The 20,364-nt window shown below is 38.8% G+C and overlaps 1 protein-coding gene across 4 annotated transcripts in view; it reads left to right on the top strand.

The window, feature by feature from the left end:
* RAPGEF4 (Rap guanine nucleotide exchange factor 4) overlaps positions 1-20,364 on the top strand; it is a 161,010-nt gene that overhangs the window by 10,521 nt on the left and 130,125 nt on the right. For 3 of the 4 annotated variants that reach the window (XM_074873203.1, XM_074873202.1, XM_074873201.1), the window contains exons 2-4: positions 3,865-4,007; positions 5,136-5,224; positions 16,579-16,725. In XM_074873203.1, the coding sequence (XP_074729304.1) occupies positions 3,865-4,007; positions 5,136-5,224; positions 16,579-16,725 (379 nt within the window). Of the gene's footprint in view, positions 1-3,864; positions 4,008-5,135; positions 5,225-16,578; positions 16,726-20,364 lie in introns of those variants that run through there. The other variant, XM_074873206.1, reaches the window with a different exon arrangement.

Here is a 20,364-nt window from a genome sequence, read left to right as displayed (position 1 = left end):
CAGAAGGACATCCTCACCAGCACTAGTTTAGCAGAGGGGGGCTAAGCTCAGTGAGATTGCTGTCCAGTGAACAGCAGCGGTGATCACAGAGGAGTGACTTCAGGTGCTTTGATATGTTCTCTGGAAAAGCCTTTCCTGAGGCTTTTGGAGCCATGTAGGGGGGTGTAGAGATATTCACCTCCTTGGGGTTGACTTTTGCAGCCCATCTGCCTGGTGTGGGGAACAGTTCCTTTCTGGATTGATACCACTGCCTTCTATCAGTGTGACTATACAGTGACATTAAACCTTGAATAATTTTCAATCTGCCATCAATAGTACTTTTCTAATTAATAAGTTTAATCATTAATGTTCTAAGGAATATATCATTAGTTATTTAAATATTATTCCAAACTATGCTTTAAAAAAGCCAAGTTTATGGCAACTTAGTAAGGTATCTGCAATGAGGAGGTAGATTTATGTTGTCCTGTATCGATGTTGTTCCATGCTAGGCAGCTTGTACTTAGTAAATAGAAAACAAAATTTGGCATCATAAATATGTTCATTACTGGTAGTTTAATGATGATGACAACAGTTACAATGATGTTAATTTTATTAAAAGATAGTTTGTAGAAAGTGGTCAAACTTTGTCTGAGTTTTGCAGACGTGGAAAAGCCGATAACTGATGCCATGATATTTTATTATTCTCATTATGCTCTCTCACTAAGTAGAACTATCCTTTTAAAACCAGTCTCATAGATTATAAGCACTTAGTAGAAATGAGTTTGACACTGCAGTCTGGAGTTTTTACACAGGCAGAATTCCATGTCCTAGTAAGGACTAAGGGCCACCTCAGTTTGGGACACCTAGTGTTAGTTAATTCCTTACTCCTAAACATTGAGGTTATTTCCCAGGAGCTCTGATCAAATTCAAAGGCATTTTGTTGTCAAACAACTTGGATCCTAGTTCATTTTTATGCTTATTCACCATCTTAACCAAACAGCTAAATCTTAAACTAGGTTTGTCTGTGTGTCTCATTTGAGCGACGTTAACAAGTTGTTATCCTGGGGTACAGTTAAGATTCCTTGCATGTTTCTGTGCTGGCTGCTGCTTTTTTTTTTTTTTTTTTTTTTTTTTGGTAAAACACAGCTGGAGGAGAAGGTATCCTTTCTAAGATAGATTAATGGTTAAATCATTCACAGAGAGCCTCTCCCAGATTCTGGCTTCATTTCCGAATGTGCTGGATCAAAATGTGTGCCCCCCCAGTAAAAGTATTTGTGGAAATTTGGTTGCACACTGTAATACTAGACCCAGTGTATTTTGAAGAAAGTCTACTGAAACGAATGGCTTGCAGGAACGAGTTATTAAGAAACACTGTAGAGAATGTAACAATTTTCAGGTTACTGCTATGAATATTACTTAAAAGTTTGGATTCCTCTTTCTGTTTAGAGCATGTCTTTGTGTCCCCCTTCAAATGCACACTTGGTGTACTCCAAGTGGAAGTAACTGCTACTAATACAAAGTAGCTCAGCTGCTTGCAGAAGTAAGCGACTAGGAACGCACGACTTTAATTTGGTTTTTCACTGCTGTGCTGATGTTTAAAACTCTGAAAAGTGTGGCTCAACTACCTCTGAGAATGCTTGTCTTTCCATGATGACTCACTTTACTGGGGTCATGAAGCAGTTTTGTCAGAAGGAGCTTTTCCTGCAGTACATCGGCCTGACACAAGACACTCCTTGCTGCATCAATGGAAGTAAGCCCTGCTGTCACCTTCTGAACTAGATGGAAACCCTGTTTCGCCTCTTGAGCCTTCAGCAACTTTGAGGAAAAAAAGCTACACAGTCTATGAATTAAATCCCCCCAAATCTTGTCCTTTTGACAGGACCAGAAGTGGAAGAGATTTCTGTACTCGTGTTTCAGAAAGAGCACTGAGAAAACAGTGTTAAGTTTATACAACCTGATGCATAGTGTTTGCTAACCCTGTTCGCTTTTTCCCTATCTGACTGCATTAAGCAATTAGAATCACTAAACACTGAGACCCTACAGTAAATTCTATGCACATGGACTGCTGGACTTGAACAGAGTCAGCTATGAGCAGTTGTATGAATGAAACAGTCTCAGACACAGTTTTTCTAGGGAAGGGGGATATTCTGAGAATGATCTCCCTTTTTTTCCTTGTTGACTTTTGCTGTTAATTTTGAGAGTCCATAAATTAAGGGAGCTAGTGTTCCAAGTGCTGGTGTAGTTTGGGTAGGGATCTTGTATAAACATTTTAAATCTGTTTGCAAGTTGCACCTCCTAATCTTCTTAAAAGGATTTTGACAAGAGTTAATGCTTATTAGTACCCATCAGCTAGCTCACAGTCAAAAAAAAAGGAATGGGTGAAAATCTTACTTGAAATATTTCAAAAGGGAGCTGTTGTAGTTGCTTGTGATTTAAAATGGTAAGAGGATATCACTGTGATGTAGAAGAAACTGTATACACCAGAGAGTTACTATTCTCATCTGTAGTTAATAAGGATAAGCGGAGTTTAAATGAGGATAGAGATTTAATCCCTCCTAGACTTAATTTAATAAGAAAGATGAGAGAGATTCAGTGTGAATAGGATCTGGGCTTCTTCCCCAAGACAAAGATTTGGATCCCTTACGTCTTTGATTCTGAAGAGGAATCTTTAAAAAAAATCCTGTTGGAAGGAGTGCTTACACTGTAGATGTAACAATAAGATGATAAAGGTATGTATTTGTGAGCTTAGTCTTTGTTCACTGTAAGCTACCTGACTTCTGTTCATTTAGAAACTCGTCCACTGGCTAAAAGGACATTTTTGTTAGTAACATTAACTAGCAGCATTTGAGTGAGTGATGGGTCTAATGATCACTGACAGTTGTCTATCTTTCTGGTATCCCTTTATACATAAATGATTTCTGCATCTGATCCTGCATGATCTCATAGGAATGTTCTATGTTTCTTTCTGTGCGTAGTGGTAGTCATTTAGTCTGTTATGAAAGATTCTTTCTAATGCTGTCAGCTAGTGGTTGGCTTACCCGCTGATTCATAACGTTTGATAATCACATTCAAAATGTATGTTATGGAGCTAATTCACTTTAGTTTCATAAATATGCAGTAGTTTTCTGAACCTGCTGAACTGCTGGTCCACATGCAACTTGTTGGAGAGAGTTCTACAATTTTATTTTTCTTGAAATCTTGTTTTTTTAAAAGTGTTACTGTCATAGATTTTAAATATTTTAAATATTTGGATTAAAACTCTTTACCCTTACCAATGAACAGTTAAGATTCTTGCGTGTGTATAATTTGTCCCAACATTAAGAGTCAGGAACTGCGTGAAAGAGAATGTACTTATTAAAGTTCTCTTTATTGCTTGCAAGTGAGAAGAGAAAACAGAATAGTCAAATTAGTTTGTACCCAGTAAAATGCAGAAGAGAGATATGGATACAGGATTACTGCTGATATCTAAAGCTTTTCTTTTAGCCAGATAGAGAACTTCTGTTTTGGGCACTGATTCTGCAGACCTCTTGTATGTTTGGGCATCCGTTTATCCGTGTTCCCTTACAAACTTAAAACTATACATAATTCTGAGTTCTTTAGGACAAGGACTGTATCATCATAGGTGCTTTTACAGTAATTGCTACAGCAGGACTTTGGTGCTGAATGGGGCTTCTGGACACTGCCTGTGTTGAAATGATAATAATCATGCTCAAATTGATAACAGACAGTAGTTATGATGTTCTGGAAGGGTACCTGTGAAATGCATTTTAATTGGTTTATATTATAGTGTGAGGTTTAATGCAAACATTTGTAAGTTTGCTGCATGCAGGTGGGGATGTTTCTCTGATAAAGCCCTTGAGAATTTTGTCCTTTGTTTTCTTGCAGACCTTTGGAACGTTCCAGTGAAGATGTAGATATAATATTCACACGACTGAAAGAAGTGAAAGCTTTTGAGAAATTTCATCCAAACCTTCTCCAGCAGATATGTCTCTGTGGATATTATGAAAATCTGGAAAAAGGAATCACATGTAAGAGAGCTTCATGTGATGATCTATTTTATGTAGATAAAATTGGAGGTTAGGCTGGGATTGTCTCTAGGAGATTGATGAGAGAACACAATCAGTGGAACAGCTATAAAAATGTTTACAGTTTTGGTCGTGGGGGAAGGCAGGACTAAAGTGCTGCTTGCTCTACAAATACAGTGTGTGGTGAATCTATGGTAACAAGACACACATTATTGGATTTAGGACTCTGCCACTGTTTTGTTGAAAGATTAGAAGCAAGTCATTGCACTTAAGCCTCATTCTTCCCCTGTAAATGTATTATTGATCTCTTTTGTAGGTGCTTTGTGATGTCAGGGGCAAAGGTGTATCACCTAGGGATATCACTAATAGTGTGTGGTTTCAGCCACTCTGAATAACACAAGACAGATTTGCAGAGCTGCATACTGCTGTGGGGTGCAACAGCTCTGTGCCTGCTCTGGCAGCCTGTGGGCCAGATGAAGGTGGACAACTGTGCCTGGTCTGTGAAGCTGAGATGGAAATAAGTGGTGGTCCTGTGCTGGGAATGTGTGAGTTCCCAGAGCTGTACCAGGGGAATAGCTGATGGAGACCTGTGGTATTTAGTAGAGTCTCAGGTACCCCTCAGGTAAATCTGGCATGCTTTAGGCACACAGCACTGGGGTTTGCTTAGAGTAATAGGAATTTTGATGCACTGTAATCACACAGTTGGAATACCTGAACATCAAAGTCCTGCAGCTGCTTCTCAGCCAGAACTCTTACTGAAGCCAGTGGGAGCTGTGTCTGCATTGGAAGAATCTGAATTTCAAAGGGACATTGTTCAGAAAGTCTTTTTTTGTTTTTGTTTGTTTGTTTGTTTTGTTTATTAACTAAGATAACAGTAAAAGAGAAGGAAACTGGGGAGAAGAGTAAAGCAACTCTATGTGCTTTCATTTTCTGTAGTGTATTGACCAGTTTACTAAAATAGGTGCTTTCCAGTGTCATTGGAAATATTGTAACACTAAGTAAGTAGTCTGATATGGCAAATGCTATCATGCCAGCAGTGACTACAGTAGTACAGTAATGTGATGGAAAATGTTTGTTAATGTTGGTAAACTTAAAGAGAGAGCTCTTATTTACAAGATTTCATCTTTCCAGTATTCCGTCAGGGTGATATTGGGACGAACTGGTATGCTGTTCTGACAGGATCACTGGATGTGAAGGTTTCTGATACAAGCAACCACCAGGTAAAATAGATTTTTTATTGAAACCATCCAGTCAGTAGTACAAAGAAAGGGTATGACTTATGCTGAGGTAGATAATGACATATATTGTACAGATATTTTATCTTATCACAAGCATGTTTCTCTGAGTCTCCTTTAGTCTTAGTTGTCCTTTTGTCTATGGAGGCAAATAATGCCATTGATTTCAAGAAAACTGAAATGTAATGCTCTGAAAAGGGGTCTATATTTTCATATGAAACAAGACTCCTCTGTCTTTTCTAATAGTGCCGTATGAAGTTAGGCAGAAGATCTAAGACTTGTTAATTCATTCCCTAGAAGTATTTTAATTCTGTCCTTGCTCAGAAAGTTCAAACCAAACCCACCAAGAGTGCAGTCTGATAATGGCATACTGCAGTCTCCACTGCAAAAATGGGGAAGTAATATCAGAGTATCGAAACTGCTGCTGTGTTAGACCAGAAGCCTGGAGTTAATACCTATTCAGTATTAAGAAATACAAGAACAAGTAAAATGCCCCCCAAATTGCAAGCAATTTCTCAGTATCTTATCACACCTGGATTCACAAAATTGGGAATTCAGAGTAAATACAAAAAAAACCCATGAGATTTTTCTCCTGGAGAGAGTCTCCCACCCATGTCACAGAATCACAGAATTATCTAGGTTGGAAAAGACCTTGAAGATCATCCAGTCCAACCATTAACCCAACATTAACAGTTCCCAACTACACCATATCCCTCAGCGCTAAGTTGACCCTACTCTTAAACACCTCCAGGGGTGGGGACTCCACCACCTCCCTGGGCAGCCCATTCCAACACCTAACAACCCGTTCTGTAAAGAAATGCTTCCTAATATCTAGTCTAAACCTTCCCTGGCGCAACTTGAGGCCATTCCCTCTTGTCCTATCGCTTATTACTTGGTTAAAGAGACTCATCCCCAGTTCTCTGCAACCTCCTTTCAGGTAGTTGTAGAGGGCGATGAGGTCTCCCCTCAGCCTCCTCTTCTCCAGACTAAACAACCCCAGTTCCCTCAGCCACTCCTCATACGACATGTGCTCCAGACCCTTCACCAGCTTCGTTGCCCTTCTCTGGACACACTTGAGTAATTCAATGTCCTTTTTGTAGTGAGGGGCTCAAAACTGAACACAGTAATCAAGGTGCGGCCTCACCAGTGCTGAGAACAGGGGTAAGATCACTTTCCTGTCCTTGCTGGCCACGCTATTTCTGATGCAAGCCAGGATGCCATTGGCCTTCTTGGCCACCTGGGCACACTGCTGGCTCATGTTCAGCCGTCTGTCAATCAACACCCCCAGGTCCCTCTCTGACTGGCAGCTCTCCAGCCACTCCTCCCCAAGCCTGTAGCGCTGCTGGGGGTTGTTGTGGCTGAAGTGCAGCACCCAGCATTTGGCCTTATTGAAGCTCATACAGTTGGCCTTAGCCCATCGCTCCAGCCTGTCCAGATCTCTCTGCAGAGCCTCCCTACCCTCGAGCAGATCAACACTCCCACCCAACTTGGTGTTGTCTGCAAACTTACTGAGGGTGCACTCGATCCCCTCGTCTAGGTCATCAATAAAGATGTTAAACAGGAGTGGCCCGAAAACCGAGCCCTGGGGGACACCACTTGTGACCAGCCACCAACTGGGTTTAACTCTGTTCACCACAACTCTTTGGGCCCGGCCATCCAGCCAGTTTTTTACCCAGCAAAGCGTGTGCCCATCCAAGCCATGAGCAGCCAGTTTTGCCAGGAGAATGCTGTGGGAAACGGTGTCAAAGGCCTTACTAAAGTCAAGGTAGACAACATCTACAGCCTTTGCCTCATCCAATAAGCAGGTCGCCCTGTCGTAGAAGGAGATCAGGTTTGTCAAGCAGGACCTGCCTTTCATAAACCCATGCTGACTGGGCCTGATCATCTGGTTGTCCCGCATGTGTTGTGTGATGGTACTCAGGATGAGCTGCTCCATCAGCTTCCTGGGCACCGAAGTCAAGCTGACAGGCCTGTAATTTCCCGGATCGTCCTTCCGACCCTTCTTATAGATGGGCGTCACATTGGCTAATTTCCAATCTGTCGGGACCTCCCCGGTCAGCCAGGACTGCTGGTAAATGATGGAAAGCAGCTTGGCGAGCACCCCAGCCAGCAGCTTCAGCACCCTCGGGTGTATCCCATCCGATCCCATAGACTTGTGTATGTCTATGTGATGCAGTAGGTCACTGACTATCTCCTCCTGGATTGTGGGGGGGTCGTTCTCCCAGTCTCTGTCTTCTAGCTGAGGAGACTGGATTCCCTCAATACAACTAGTCTTGCTATTAAAGACTGAGGCAAAGAAGGCATTAAGCACCTCAGCCTTTTCCTCATCACTTGTTACCATGTTTCCTCCTGCATCTAGCAGGGGATGGAGGCTCTCCCTGGTCTTTCTTTTGCTGCTCACATACTTATAGAAACATTTCTTGTTGTCCTTGATTGCTGAAGCCAGATTAATTTCCAGCTGGGCTTTAGACCTTCTGATTTCTGCCCTGCATAGTCTCACAGCATCTTTGTAATCATTGTGAGTGGCTAGCCCCTTCTTCCAAAAGCGGTAAACTCTCCTTTTCTCCCTGAGTTGCAGCCAAAGCTCCCTGTTTAGCCAGGGTGGTCTTTGTTGCCAGCTTCTCTTACAGCACCTGGGGACTGCCTGCTCCTGAGCCATTAAGACTTCCTTCTTGAAGAGTGCCCAGCCTTCCTGGACCCCTATACCCTTCAGGACCGTCTCCCAAGGGATCCTGTCAAGCAGGTGCCCAAACAAGACAAAGTCAGCCCTTTGGAAGTCCAGGATGTGAGTTCTGCTTCCCCCTCTCCTGGCCTCTCTAAGAATAGAGAACTCTATTATTTCATGATTGCTGTGCCCTAGTCGGCCTCCAACCACCACATTGTCCACCAGTCCTTCTCTGTTCACAAAGAGGAGATCCAGCAGGGCACCTTCTCTGGTTGGTTCACTCACCAGCTGCGTTAGGAAGTTGTCTGACACACATTCCAGGAATCTCCGGGACTGGTCCCGCTCTGCTGTGTTGTATTTCCAGCAGATGTCTGGGAAGTTGAAGTCTCCCACAAGAACAAGGGCAAGCGATCGTGAGATTTGTCCTAAATGCCTATAGAATATTTCATCCACCTCTCTGTCCTGGGTGGGTGGCCTGTAGTAGACTCCTACTACAACATCTGCCCTGTTGGCCTTCCCCCTGATTCTAATGCAAAGACACTCCACCCTGTCTTCACTACACTTGTACTGAAAGCAATCATAACAGGCCTTAACATACAGTGCCACCCCACCACCTTGTCTATCCCTCCTAAAGAGCTTGTAGCCATCAATTGGAGCACTCCAGTCATGGGGGACATCCCACCACTACATCATAATTTTCCTGTTTCATCATGGCTGTTTGTTACCCATGCTGTGTTCATTGGTATACATGCACTTCAGATGGGCTGATGTTTTGCCCCCTTCCCCCTTCAAATCTAGTTTAAATCTCTGTCAATGAGCCCAGCTAACTCCTGCCCCAAGATCCTTTTCCCCCTCTGGGACAGGTGCATCCCATCTAATGCCAAAAGGTCTGGTGTCCTGTATACCAATCCATGATTGAAAAATCCGAAGCCCTGACGGTAACACCAGTCTTGGAGCCACAAGTTCATCTGTTGACTTCTCCGGTATTCTTCTTCATCCATCCCCACAACGGAGGGGATGTTGTCTAATGTCATGCTGACAAGTCATGCACTTCCTGCTGTGAGCTGAGTCTTCTGGAAAGGTACCATGTCCCATGCCCTGCTCCCATGTTTGAGATCTGGGATTGTCCCATCATGTAGCTCAGTGTGGGGTTGTACCTCTGACATGTGTCTTCACATGAGTGGTAGAGCTATCCAGGAGCTGAAGTATAACACTACCCCCTTTGCTCACCTTCAGTGAACATAGCATGTGTGGGATGGTGGTGGTGGCGATGGTATATTCTTTGCCCAAAGTTTGGCTGATTGGGGAAGGTTTCTTGCTCATAGCAATTGGCAGAAATTGGATTTTTCACTCTGTTGAGCACTGCATCACCAGTCAGAATGCAAGTCGGGGCAGTGTGTGAGCACTGGCTCTTTCTACTTCTTACAGTAAAGTGATAGATACAAAAGAAACTTTTTTTCACATAATTATTTTTAGCAACCTCTTCACTGTACTAAGTAGAGACTGAATGAGAGTATAATTAGCCTAATTTGAGCAATTCTCAGCATGGCCTGGCTGTCATTGGTATTGTCACAACAGTACTGGGCTCTTATGAAACCCTTTTCTGTGCAGGTCTGAAGCAATCAGGAATATTTTCTGGTGTTTGCCAAAAGATGGCACTACACTGTTGTTAAGGACCAATGCTCTTTACTGAATCAGAAAGAAATATATCCACAAAAGTGTTCTGGATGTGGAAGTTAAATTAAGAATATGTTTGAAGTGTTGATTTGTTCCATTAGATGGAGGAGGGAACACTTCAGCATTTGTAGAAATCTAACGTAAATATTTTTTTCTGCTTGTTCAGGTTCACTGCATTTTCCTGCTAGTAGGAAACTACAGAACTACAATTAACGTAGTTCTAGAAATTATATTCTGCAGTTATTTCTTAACCTCGCATTTCCTTCTCACAGGAACCAATGAACTGACTTCTTACCACTGTCTAGTTGCCATAGGATACGGCCTCACTGTCAAAAGGACAGCAGCTCATGCATTTACCATTCCAGTGCTGGATAAGTTCGGTGGTTGAGGACTCCTAAATAGTATTTGAGTCCAATATTTTTTCTGGATTTGCTCCAGCTTGGTGTATATACCGTGTCCCTCCTTGTCCATCCTTGGTCTCCTGCTCCTTGTCCTGCCTTTAGCTCTGGGGTGCCCTGTTTCATTCTTGCCTGTACTTCCTTATTGTCATGGTGCTGGTCATTCTTGAGCTTGAAATACTTGCTAGCACTCGCTGCATACTGTGCTCACTACAAACCCAGGTGATGGAGGAAATAGAGTGTAGCTCCATAGGTGGGCAGCCCTGACAGACTTGGTTGCCAGCATTGTGCTCCCAGCTAGGAATGGATGACAAGTGCTTGAGATGCTTGTAACCTACCCTGGAGTACCTTTTCTAATAACAGCACCCAGGAGCCAAAGCTTCCTTTGCAAAGTCATAGTAATGATTAATTGCTCTGCTGTTACTATTATACCATAAATGGCACTAATGCTAATGAGAAACTTCCAGCAGAGCAGAATAGATACAGAAGTTTACCTGAGTTTACAAGTTTAGAAGTTTGTAGTGTCATGTAAGTACAAAAGGACTATGCCATCTTTTCCAGGAAGAAAGAAGCCAGCTTTGTATTTAGGTTCCTATTGGTTAAAGAGTCTTTAGCCGTGACTAATAATCTTTTAATATTTAAGATGAGCAGGAAGTTGTACTAGATGACCTCCTGAGTTTTCTTGCAGATTGAATTATCCTGTGATTATATGATGATGCCTACAGTGTTAAACTAAATATGGAAAATCAATTGTCTTGATAAAAAATATATTACTACCACTTTTACTAGGTGTTTATCTGTCTACCTGGGGAGCTTAAATTTCAGCAAGCATGGGAGTAAATGTGTTGTGTAGCAGCTAACATGTGCTCTTTATGCAGTCACCTTTGGTGTTTGGTAGTTTTCTCCCATTAGGGGAGTAAGTTGTACACTCGGTGCTTACTAAGGATGTCTTAATGGCCTTTGCTACTGTAGAGACATGTAGTTACATGTCTTGCACTAGAAATTATATCTAAATGCTCTAATGGATGAAGACTTCAGTCTAGCTAGTGAAGTATTAATTCTTACACATTCTTGCTGCACATTAGCTTACTCTTGCAAATACCTGTGGTTTATCACAGAAAATGTTAGTAGTACTGATCAGGACCAAGTTGAGAATTCATATAAACAGGAATATCAACATTACCTATTTTTTGCCAATATGAGAAGAGGAAGCATTCCATGTACTGATTTAAATGTTTTAATAAAGACAAACATACATATTAGGATCTCATAAAGCCTTGCTTTCATATTGGTTTGGAAAAATCCTTTCCGAGTGCTTGCAAAACTGTATTATGTCACAAGAGGGCAGTGTTAGAATACATAACAAGCTGAGTACAGGCAACGTTTAATACTAAAATGCCTAGTTTGAAAATCATATTCAACTATTCACAATATACCTGTTTTAAAGAGTTTGACCAGAGCAGATTTCTCTATTACTGTTAGTTCTGTTCCACTGAGGTGGCAAAATATGCTAGCTCCTGCTGATCATGATGGTACTTTCATTTGCCATTGAAATGGGACAATACAATTTACAATACAGAGATCTGACAGGATTGCCCATCCAGTACATCCTGAGCGGTAGCTGGTCTGCTTTCTGTACAAATTATTTATGAATTTTCTGGGTATTCAACAATCAAGAAGAGACTGAAGAGGACTTTTTTTTTTAAGGTAAAAATGTCACACTATGAATTGCAGAGGTAAGTGTAATGAACTGTTTTGGTCTTACCTCAACTTGTTTGTAACAAATACCCTGATAAATATTGTACTTAAAAGTCACACAAAGACTTAGTAAGTCCCCTTCAAAATAAACAGAAAATGCAGCCTGTTTAGAATCTGTCAGAAAGAGGTCTTTACCCTCAGTTATGAACAGATTCTGAATTTAATTTTTATTTGGGACTGTTACCTACCCAATGTTACAACCAAGGTATGTAGTCATAAGAGTTCCTCTTAGAGATATTCCTAGTTTGGTGTTGTCTCAAAAATACTGACTGCCTTGTGTATGTTTCATTTCTGAACTCTATTTTGAGAATGAACAGGTTCTGAAGGATGACTGTTGGTAATGTCTCAGAATAAAGTTGGGAGTAAATGCATTATGACAAAAGCATCAGTGTGACATCTTTGTCAGATTCTGCAACATTGTGTTGTACTTAGATTCAGAGCCTTTTGCCCCAAATGATTAAGATTTATATTCCTGTGTGATAAAATGGGAAGGAACGAAGAGAAGAAAGACAAAGACCAAATAGCAATTTGATCTGCAGTTTTGCTGTAGTCTTCCAGTTATTGCTAGTAAGCTGACCAGTTTTTTTTAAAAACAGACCAAACTGAATACAGGGCATTGACTTTACAATTAGCCTTTTTAAGAAAAGCTTTAAAGGAGGAGCTGTGGGTGTTTGGGTGGTACAGCAGTGCCAGTTGTAGGAAGATGCAGAGGGCTGGGGATCAAAAGCCAAATAAATTAGTGTGGTTGCTGAGAAGAATGACTGTGAAGAAAGAGGTTCAGATGTCCACGTAAGAAAGGGAAGAATTTCCTGGCTGTTTGAAACTGAGGACAAAGGAGGTATGTGATAAGACTAGGTGGAAACTAGGAAAGGGATTTAAGCAGGGCAGTCTTTGCAGTACCGCTTTCTGCATGTAAATACCATTATGTATGCATGTAAATAGCCATTATGTATTTTGCAAATAACCTATGTGAAGTTGTGACATAGGTCTGTAGTATAGTGTAAATGTGCCCAAGCTACCTTTAAATTATTTAGTTTGAGCATGAGAATTGCTCTACCCATTGTAACACAGAGATTGGCTGGACTAATGTACTCAGCTGAGAAGCAGGGTGTGTTGGCCCGTGCTGAGCTCCACAGTGTCATGGTTGTAATAATTTTGGTTTTGAACTTAGCTTATTGAAAGTTAATATAGAAAAATCATTTCACTTCTGTCTGTCAGATAACTTAGGAAACCGTCCAAGACATTGCAGGTGGCTTTTAGAGGATCGGATAGAAAGGTATGGAAATAATGAATATGTTATTACAGTATGGTTAATCTAATCAGTAAATATTTTAATTAGGAACTAGAAGAGAAGTTGGTCACAGTTTTTCTGGAAGCCTCCTTTAAGCAAATTGCCATGCCTTGTGTAAAGAGGATGGCCTAACATATGTTGGCAAACTGCAGTTCTAGTGTAGGAAGATATTTCTTTGTTATCATTAAAAGTAGTTTGATAAGGATTTCCTATCTGAATGGCTGAAACATACTCCCGTGGAGGTAATGGAACAGGAAAATCACTTCATAGAACAGATAGTTTACTTCATGTGTATCCTTTGGTTTCTCTGTTATAAAAGGAAATTTTTGCTGGGAACAAACTGAACTGTGTCAAAGTAATAATAATAAAACTTTCAAAAATTCCAGTTTTTGTAGAACTCCAATTAAACATGGAGATGGTATAGAGTCCTGGAGGGATGCAGGTGCAGAGATGAGGTAAAGGTACAAGATGTGGGAAAATGATGAAATTAAAAACAAACTAGCTACATCAACTCCCTTATAAACTCAAATATTGAATAAACTAAAATTTCAAAGAAAAGTCCCCAATCCCTGTCAACCTAGCACTCTTAATTTTTTTTTCCTATTTTCTTAATTTCTCATTCAGATACCATGATTTTGTTTACACACAGTACAAAAATTCTGTTTGCCAGGTTGGAAAATAGAAAGTGTCACAGTCAGGTGGGAGCATGCAGAGATGTGCCTTGTGATGGTGGGGGAAGGAGTAAAGCAGAGCCTTGTTTCTGATTCTCATCCATTCCATAGAATGGTCTTACAAATTCAATAATGTTTTAGGTTGATGGGAGGGGGGAGGTTTAACAACTCTTTCACTGCATGTGTCTCACCTGCCAGTGAGAGTCAGTGAAACTGAATACACAAACAGCCTCTGATTTGAACACTACCATTTTATAGTGTGTTCAGAGGACAGATAGCAATGGAAACAATCTCATCTTTCTAAGGCTCTAAGACTGCCTTTTAAATAGCTGTGTGAATTTTAGCTGGTTACCAGTAGGTAGAACCCCTGCTGCTTCTGGGATTGCAGAAGGGAACAGCAAACTGAGTTTTGAGCTACCAGCAATCCTCCTGAAGTCTACATTGAACAGCAGGAGATTCTTGAGTGTAAGGTTAACAGGTGTAATAGGAAATGCACACCTGATTCCCCAGGAGGCTGGAGATGTATAAACAAGGGGCAGAGAGAAAATGGGGCTCTGAAGTCTTGAAGAAGACAGATGGGCTTGCTCCCTAGCTGGCTGTGGAACTGCATCTCTGTGGAGAGCAATGATAGCTAGGGAGAAAATCTGAAAGAACTTTCACTTGATAGAAGCCTGGACTTTTCTTTAATGGATGTAGATAGGACCATTCCAGCTCCTTGACTTAACACCTCACAATGTTAATTTATTTCTCAGGCTGAACAGTTGCCTCATCAGAAGTTATCTTAGAAGGTGGTTCCTTAACCAACACCTTTCCTTTTCCCATCTTCTCTGTTCTGTCTTTAAAGATATATTCTTCAGGGTTGTAAAGAATCAAAAAAGGTGCAGCATTTCAAAGGAGTTTATGTTTTCGTAGGGAAGGAAGAGAGTGAGAAAGAAGTTGGAATATGTAAATATTGCTTATGATCCACCTAATGGAAAAGTTTTTTTTTTTTTTTTCTTCCAGGCTATTTGGTTATTCTGTCCTAAACAAAGATCTTTTATCTGAACTTCCTAAATAAAGTTGAGAATAATATAGTGGAGACCTGGAGATCAAATTTTGTGTGAGCAGTAGGCACATTTTCTTTGCAGCTCAAAATTTTGAGTGCAATTGTGAATATGGTAGCATGCATATAGTGTTTCAGCTCTGAAAGGTAAGCTTGTTAAGGCAGAACTTTAGCATATAGCCTGTATTATTGGCGGTTTGTAGAGGCTTCTATTTAGGTGCGTAGTTGCTCATTCCCAAATATTCTTTCTGTTAAACAATGCCTGTTCATATTTGCCTGCCTTGAAAATTTATTTCTGATGGTAAATTTTTCCTAGATTTTTTCTAAGACATAATTGATTTTGTTTTCCAGAACACATGATTTTACATGGTAATATCTGTGCAAAAGCAATTTGATATGGTTCAGGGAACTGGACTATTATAGGCATTTGTCTTTGTAATGCAATTATAAAGCTACTAACTTGATCTTAATAACATTTGCCTATTACCACTTATTAGATGCATGAAAGGAAAAACAATGCAATTTCAAACACAGAAAATGATGCTGAAATATTCTCATGCATCTGTCCTGGATTATCAGCTACAAGGATGTAGTGGATGGGATGGCAGAATTTTCTGCTTTTATTTTTGTAGACACTTCATGATTCCTACATTTTAGAATTAAAGTATATTTCTAATGTTTTATAAAGTAAAATTAACATGTGTTTTTATATGTTTATGTGTATTTGTCTATGTGCATGTATGATTTTCTTAGTAAAGTGTAGTTTGTATCAGTTTAAATTTTTAATGCTGTTGCTATTTTTTTTTTTAAGTTCCTCAAAAGACAGTCAGTTAAGACCCAGCTTAGAGAGAGACATATATAAGTGTTCAGCTTCAAGCCTGTGCTCAGGAACATAGCAAATTGTATGCCTAAAGCAGAACATGTATCTAAAGATCTTGATTCAGCAAGTTATTTAATTTCTAGTAGTCTAATATTTTTTTGTCTGCAGTAGCTCATAATTTATATTGGAGCTATTACAGAGGAGTTCCTGGCCAAGGGGGATTGATTTAGACATCTTTCTATCCCATGAAGGGCGTGTGCTCATATAGACTCTTTTGAAGTGGACTTTACTGCTTGTTTGGGACCATCCTGAATACTCTATTGTAGGTTGTTTTGGACTTTAATAGTTTTCTTGAAATCCCTGACTTATGTGAAAAGAATTTTTGTTTTCTTGGTCTGGTGCTTCATCAGCAGGCATCCATTAACAGAGAGATTTACTGGCATTTTCAATAGAAAGGCCAAGAGTTGGTTAAACTGCGTGACTACATTGTGCAGAGACCTTGTATGATAAGAGAAATGCATTATAAATACAAGAGGATATTATAATTGAAAGCTATGTTTACCGAGGAAATGTAACAGCCAAATTTTCTTAGTGATGAGGGTAGCCTATATAGGGCAGAAATTTATATTCCAAGATTGCATTTCAGATGCTAGTTATCTTCTCATCACTTCTGATATTTCTAAAGAATCTCATCATCGCAACAGTCTTCAGAGGTAGATAAACAGAGGCCATAAATTTCTAACAAAGGTGAAGGTGACTCTTGTGTTCTCTGCTTTGCAGACAGAAATGTCTAAGTCAACTGATGGTCATAGAAAACAGAAGTCCTACTTGCTTCCACATTGAAGCTTCCTGTGTTGTTAATCAGCATATTGATTTTTTTGTTGGCCTTTTTAATTAATTTTCTTTTAAAACAAATTGCTGAAGAATCTTAAGGCAGTGCTATTAGCAAATGGGACATAAAAACTCTTAAAACATCCTGAAATATTTAATATGTGTCATTTTATTTTTGATTCAAAGGATGCTGTGACAATATGCACTCTGGGAATAGGAACTGCTTTTGGAGAGTCCATCCTGGATAACACTCCTCGCCATGCTACCATTGTTACCAGAGAATATAGCGAGCTCCTTCGAATTGAGCAGAAGGACTTTAAAGCACTTTGGGAGGTAAATTCAGATTTATTTGTAGTTTATACAGAAAAAAAGTGATTTAACCTTTTGAGTGGTTGTAATGAAATATAAGCACGTTTATACTGTAAGCAAAGTAATAATTCTTTTAAATTAGTTTGAACAAAAAGGAAAGTCTTTTTACTTCTTTTTAGTGCTTCATATTCTGCATGATTGCATACTCCTGTATTTTTTCTTGTGGGCTTCTTCTGATGAAATGACTTAGGTGAAATTTCTGGTGGAATTTATTTGTATACTGCAGGTGTTGCTTTCTTAGCCTTAAACTTGCTTTTATTGCCAGCATTTATGAGGAAAGTCTGTCCTTAATATACTCTGATATTTTAAATTATTCTCATTTACTTCTGTCTCATCACCAGCTGTAAGGGGTTTAGAATTTGCAGATGGATCAAGATCACTTAAAAATTAAGTTACTGATTACATGTGAATTCCCTTAAAACTTTCCTTTATGGAGAACGTACTGCTGAGGTTCTTCATTCTATAATCTGTGTGTACTTTGGTATCCACACTGAGAAGACTTCATTAATATGTTACTGTGCAAAGTTACTGAACTTCAATCAGTTTGCATTTTTCTAAGTATTACACTTGATTTGAAAAGTGTTCTGGGAATTGGAATGCATCCTGTTGGCCTGGCTTACACTATTGCCAATTTGTACTGCCAGCTTGTTTTAAATGGTGACTGTACAAATTTAGGTGTTGTGTAGAGCTGTCAGATGGCTTGACAGTGTCCTAAAGTTGCAGATCTAGGGACACTAACTGTATTTAAGAAAGGGATGCTGGTTGTAGCATTTTAGTTCAGCTTCTCTCCTAAGTGCAGATAGATGGATTTATTTTTTTTTTTCGGCTTTCTCTTTTCCTGAGAAAGAACAGTATTGTACTCTAAATAATTGTCCTAAAGCAGTACTAAAGTAAGGCTATCAGAAAGAAAATCAAATCCACAACTAGCTACACTGACTGTGGAAACAGCACTAATATCACCTCTCTGCAAATATATTGCCTTGAGCATGGTTAATAGTGCAGCTTGACCATGGCATGAAAGATCAATGTGTGAACAAAACGTGCTTGCCATTGAATGCTCGGACAATATCAGATTTCATTCTTTGAATGAATAGGCCTAATTTGTACCCTTTTTTTTGGCAATGTCTACAGCTAAAATAAAATGCTACTAAAGTCTCATAGCAAATTTGAAGAAATTCACAGTGCAATATTTTTCTGCAGTTCATGCTTTTTTCTCTACAGCAGCTGCATTATAGTTGGCATTAAAAGATTAAATATGCTAGTGGTCTCATCTGTTTTAACATGTTACACTTGCCAGTGGTCAGAAATTTTTAATGTAGATACTGCTTTACAAGCTCATGATGGAGGAGAATAAATCCAATTGGAGGTTTCTCAAGTAACATTTTTTTTTTTAAATTCACTTTTAATTGGTATAAGCAGAGTAATTTCTGCTGTGTATATGACTTTCCTGCTAAGCATTCAGAGACTCTTGGTTTCCTGTCAGAAATATTGGAGGAGTGGAGGATAAGTTCTTCTCTTTAAAATTTTGAACCTTAAAAGATATTTAAAGTGCTTTTAAAACAAAAGTGCTCATGTAATTTGCTCTTTAATCACTAATACAACATTGTTTCTAACAATTTTGTTGATTTTGATGAGTTTTTTGATGATAGATGCTTTTGGAAAAGGTCATGTGTGTTGAAAGTATTGGGAGCTATCATAGGGAGCCTTAGCACAGATCTTGTATCTTGCAGATTTTATGAAATTGTACAGTAGAGCATGTCACAGATGCTGCAGGTGTCAGTCACAGATCAGAGTTTAGCTTTGTGGTGCTTCTTGGCCTTTTGTGCAGTTTTAAAGTGAACTTTGAATGTATTTTGGTGTGCTTTCTTTCAAGGAGGCTATCCCTGTGCTCTTAGTGAGTGGAAAATCATGCCATGAAATATAGCTTTGCTGGTTAGTCTGAGGTAGAATTAAGTTGTTAATTTTTTTTCCAAGTCAGTATTTGTTTCCTTGCAATCTACTAATCCCAAAGCCTACATAAACTGCAGGTAAGGTATGATAAACAGAGAATGATCAAATCAGACAGAAAATTCTTTAAGAAAATTCCCCCCAATTATTCTAGCAATAGCAGCAGTATATTAGTGTTGTTGTTGTTGTTATTCTAAAAGTAAATACTTCAGGGCAACTTTTTGTTTTGTTACGAATGCTGTGTTGCTCTGTCTGCCTTGTCCCAAGATTCATGTATCTTTGCTGTGACAAAGCCAGTATAAGGAAATGGTTATTGATACAATGACATGTCATTCAGATAATTTTTTAATTTGTTTTTAATGAAAACCCACACAAAGTCAAGAATGGATCACAGATATTTACTATCAGTAGTACCATGGGAAAAATGGGAAAAGGCAACAATGTCAGTGTCATTATAATTCAGATATGGTAAAAATATAAAAATTATGTAGTGCATAAAAATTTCAACTCTTCAGATAATGAGAATTTAATTCCAGAAAGAAGTAGCTTCTCCATAAAAAAATCGTTGAATAATTCCAAAATAATTTAATACTGTACCTTAAGAACAATCTAAATAAACTGTAGGGTTGGAATTCTTAAAATGGTTACTCCTTTTGTGAATGTAGAATTTTTATTATTAACAACAGAAGTGTAAAAATAAATTTTATGTATCATTACTTTTTTCGTTTTTTTTTTTTTTTCCCCCATGAAATTTACTTTTGGGGAAATTTACTTTTTCCCTCTTTTGAGGGAAAGAACGAATGAAAACTCTGTTAGCTGATTAAAGATTTTTGGCATACAAAGCATGGAAATTCCAAGACTGCAATTTTTAATTTTACTGTAAACTTGGAAAATGAACCAGCATAAATTGATTCAATATTGACTTTAATTTATTGGTCAACTAATCTGAAATAATAGGGCTAAGAGCTATGAACCATCTTCCTTTATAGTAAAAATTTAACACTGAAACCTACTGATGATAAAGTTCATGTTTGCAAAAAATGTTTTTCTACCCCAAGGCTATGCAGTTCTTTGAAAGACAAATAAATATCTGTTTATACTGCTTATGAAACTTTTAGCATAAATCCTGAAACTAGATTTTAAGAGAGAAAATTGTTATTTCTCTCAATTTAGTTATTTAATTAGAAGTATTTTAGTTATTTCTAAGATTAGAAAGAATTTTCAGGATCTCTGTAACTTCGTATTATGAATTTACAGGCTTTTCTGAGTTTTGTTTAAATTGAAAAGTAACTTTTCCTGTATTAGCTGTATTGCTCTAAGAAACATTTGTATTGACTGAATGTTTCACAGACCAGATGGGGCTTATTAGCATATTTAATGCACAATATACAGGAAAGTGCATTAATTTCTTTGAGTACAATTACAATTGGGTCTATACCTGAAAGAAAGAGATTGCTACTTCTAAACAGACTTTTTTCTTTTTTATCACTATTCTTCTGTCAGTGTTATAAATTTAAATACTCTTTGAGGAAAAGGTAGGATATTCTTTATTGAAAATATAATAAGATGCCTTCTGTAATATACAGAACCACGTATTCAATCAACCATTTAAATACAGAAAGATTTTCTATGAACTCCATTATTAACAGGCAGGGA

This window comes from Strix uralensis, chromosome 6, assembly GCF_047716275.1.
Source record: "Strix uralensis isolate ZFMK-TIS-50842 chromosome 6, bStrUra1, whole genome shotgun sequence".
In the NCBI taxonomy this organism is placed as follows: Eukaryota; Metazoa; Chordata; class Aves; order Strigiformes; family Strigidae; genus Strix; species Strix uralensis.
The sequence above is the reverse complement of the archived record's forward strand: the minus strand, read 5'-3'. Positions and strand labels throughout refer to the sequence as shown.